This window comes from Trypanosoma cruzi, genomic scaffold (assembly GCF_000209065.1).
Source record: "Trypanosoma cruzi strain CL Brener 1047053517185 genomic scaffold, whole genome shotgun sequence".
Lineage (NCBI taxonomy): Eukaryota > Euglenozoa > Kinetoplastea > Trypanosomatida > Trypanosomatidae > Trypanosoma > Trypanosoma cruzi.
Window position 1 is genome coordinate 23,327 of NW_001849313.1, and position 2,469 is coordinate 25,795.

The 2,469-nt window shown below is 53.5% G+C and overlaps 2 protein-coding genes across 2 annotated transcripts, besides 2 other annotated features; both read left to right on the plus strand.

The window, feature by feature from the left end:
- Tc00.1047053509235.10 (UDP-Gal or UDP-GlcNAc-dependent glycosyltransferase, putative) lies at nucleotides 1–979 on the plus strand (the record flags this gene model as incomplete). The annotated part of the gene is made up of 1 exon (XM_797628.1): nucleotides 1–979. A coding segment is annotated over one exon (979 nt), but the record flags the coding sequence as incomplete, so codon positions are not given.
- Nucleotides 1–2,469: a sequence feature (heterozygous, non-Esmeraldo-like haplotype).
- Nucleotides 1,008–1,284: a mobile genetic element.
- Nucleotides 1,510–2,349, plus strand: Tc00.1047053509235.20 (C-5 sterol desaturase, putative; the record flags this gene model as incomplete). The annotated part of the gene is made up of 1 exon (XM_797629.1): nucleotides 1,510–2,349. One exon carries the CDS (start codon nucleotides 1,510–1,512, stop codon nucleotides 2,347–2,349), a length of 840 nt encoding a protein of 279 aa, XP_802722.1.

Genomic DNA, 2,469 nt, shown 5'->3' on the forward strand with positions numbered 1-2,469 from the left:
TTCCCAGCAGCCCCAGTTACTCCCCCGCACCACTGACGGGGAGGCACTGCGATACGTTCCCTGCGATGTCGTGGACGCGTGGAAGAAGCGAGACTTTCTCATTGTTCTTGGCATTCCCACTGTGGATGTGGAGGCGAGGCAGCGGCGCCGCCACCTGCAGCGGTCGACGTGCTGGCGTTTCCCCGGAGTGGCGACGAGGGCGAACAACTTCACCGGTGCGATGCTCGTGCTGTACGTCCTTGCGCGGCACCCGTCGCACGGCCACAACTACTCTGCCACGCTGCTGGAGGAGGCGGCGCAGTGGCAAGACGTCGTTACAACCTCCATTGATGAGGGCCGCGTGACGACGAACAAAACCGTTGGTGGCTCCGGCTTTTGGGGCCTGGAGGCTGAGATTGGCATGAGCCGCAAGACATACTTTTTGTTTGACTTTGCCTTGCGCCTGTTCCCCACGGTCCCGTACATTGCGAAGGGTGACGACGACATGTTCCTTCGCGTGCCGCAGTACCTTGCCGACCTGCGCACACTCCCGCGTCGAAAGACATACTGGGGTGTGCTTTACCAAAAAGGAGGTCTTTTTCCTGTGGATTTTATTTTGGGTTTTGCAATGACGCTTGCGAGGGACGTGGCGGAGAAGTTTGTGTCGCACAAGCCGTTGCAGCGTCTGGTGCGTTTGCCGTACAGCAAGGAGAGGGAACCAGAGTTTCTGAGCCTGAACATGGATCACGAGGATGCGATGGTTGGCCGTGTTCTGCACGAGATGCGGTACAAGAACGTGGTCTTCTTTTCAGAAAGGCCATGCCGCTTTCATAACGTGCACGAAGGCCTTGGGGTAAGGAATGTCACTGAGAGTTCTGTTGTTGTGCACCATGTTTGGGAGAGTGACTACGAAACATTGATGCAGCGCTTTGGGAATGACACCTCTCCTGCGCCCAAGCGCTTCAGGTGTAGCAAAGGATGGTACATTTTTGATTGTTAGCAGTAATGGTCATTTTTTTAACCTTTTTAGGATCTTGTGAAATGAATGTTCGCGGGCAAGTTGGCCACCTAATTTAATATTTGTTTCCTGATGAAGCGAACTCTTTATAACCTTTTCCCCCCTAATGTTTTATTCTTTGGTTGGCCGCGATTCTAGGAATCGGGGAAACAACGACGTCGAGAGGACTTCAATTATTTTATTTTTGTTTTTTGTTTTACCATCGCACCCACCCCCTTTTGATTCCCACTTGGCGGCGGGGTCTTGTGGCTGGAGGACCCCAAAGTCTTTCACGTTGTAGGCAATAAATAAACATATGTATACTATCCGAATAGAGTGAGCGGGCCACGATTGTGGCTAACGGATGACGTAGATATACAAACATACACTTACCTGTTGTTGAACTTTGGGGATGCGGTGAGCCCACTGTTATTCCATGCATCCCTTTCTTATTCCTATCTTGTTTGGTCTCTATTATTGACAACTTTAGAATTCGGCCAGCGGCAAAGGCGGATATTCGTTAACAAAGGTAAATGATTTCTTTCATATCAACACTGTCTGAGGCGCAGCCACGTCTTGTGGAGGACACGGAGGGAGCACGCGAGGGATCTTTTGGGAAGATGTCGGCGCTGGCTTTCGATGTGGTGTTCACCGGGGTCATATATCTTGGCTTCTCCTTCTACGAGCGTGTTGTGTGTCCGCTGGTTGGATCCGTGGTGAAGGACCGCCTACCGGACCGCCCGCAGTGCCTCCGGTCGCTCACGGTGAGGGACAAAATTTACATCAACTTCGCCAAGGTCGTCACGGCCCTCTTTGTGTACCACACATACCAGTTTGTTGTCCGCACCGACGTGAGCGGCATGTGCGTGGACTTTATGGACGGGCCGGCAGTTCTTCGCTCCGTGGCGTGGATGCCGCTGCACCTCGTGGCGCTGTTTATTGTCTACGACTTCTTCTACACCCTCTTCCACTGGGCGCTGCACTGGCCGCCCATTTACCCCCTCGTCCACAAGCACCACCACCGCCAGGTGACGCCGTTTCGCGGCGTTGACGACGCCATCAACGTCCACCCGTTTGAGTACGTCACCGGGGAGTATCTGCATCTTTTTTCGCTGTATCTTCTCAGCCGCGTCACACCAGTGGGCCAGATGCACGCACTGACAGCTGTGGTCTTTATCTTTGTTGGTGGCACACTGGCTGGCCTCAATCACACCCGCGTTGATCTGCACATCCCCTACGTCTTCAACGTCCGGGCCCATGACTTGCACCATTTGCAGTTCAAGTACAACTACTGCCAGTACATTACGCTGTGGGACTGGGTGTTTGGCACCTTCAAGAGTGCTCCGAAGGTGTCCAAGGCGGCGAGGGAGTGAGTCGCCACCCCCACGCGGCGTTCTTCTGCCACCTTATCTTCCCACGAACCGAGAGAGGTGGGTGCCGTTGGAGGGATGCGGAAAAGGGAAATAAAAAATATAATAACAACAAAAGCAAGC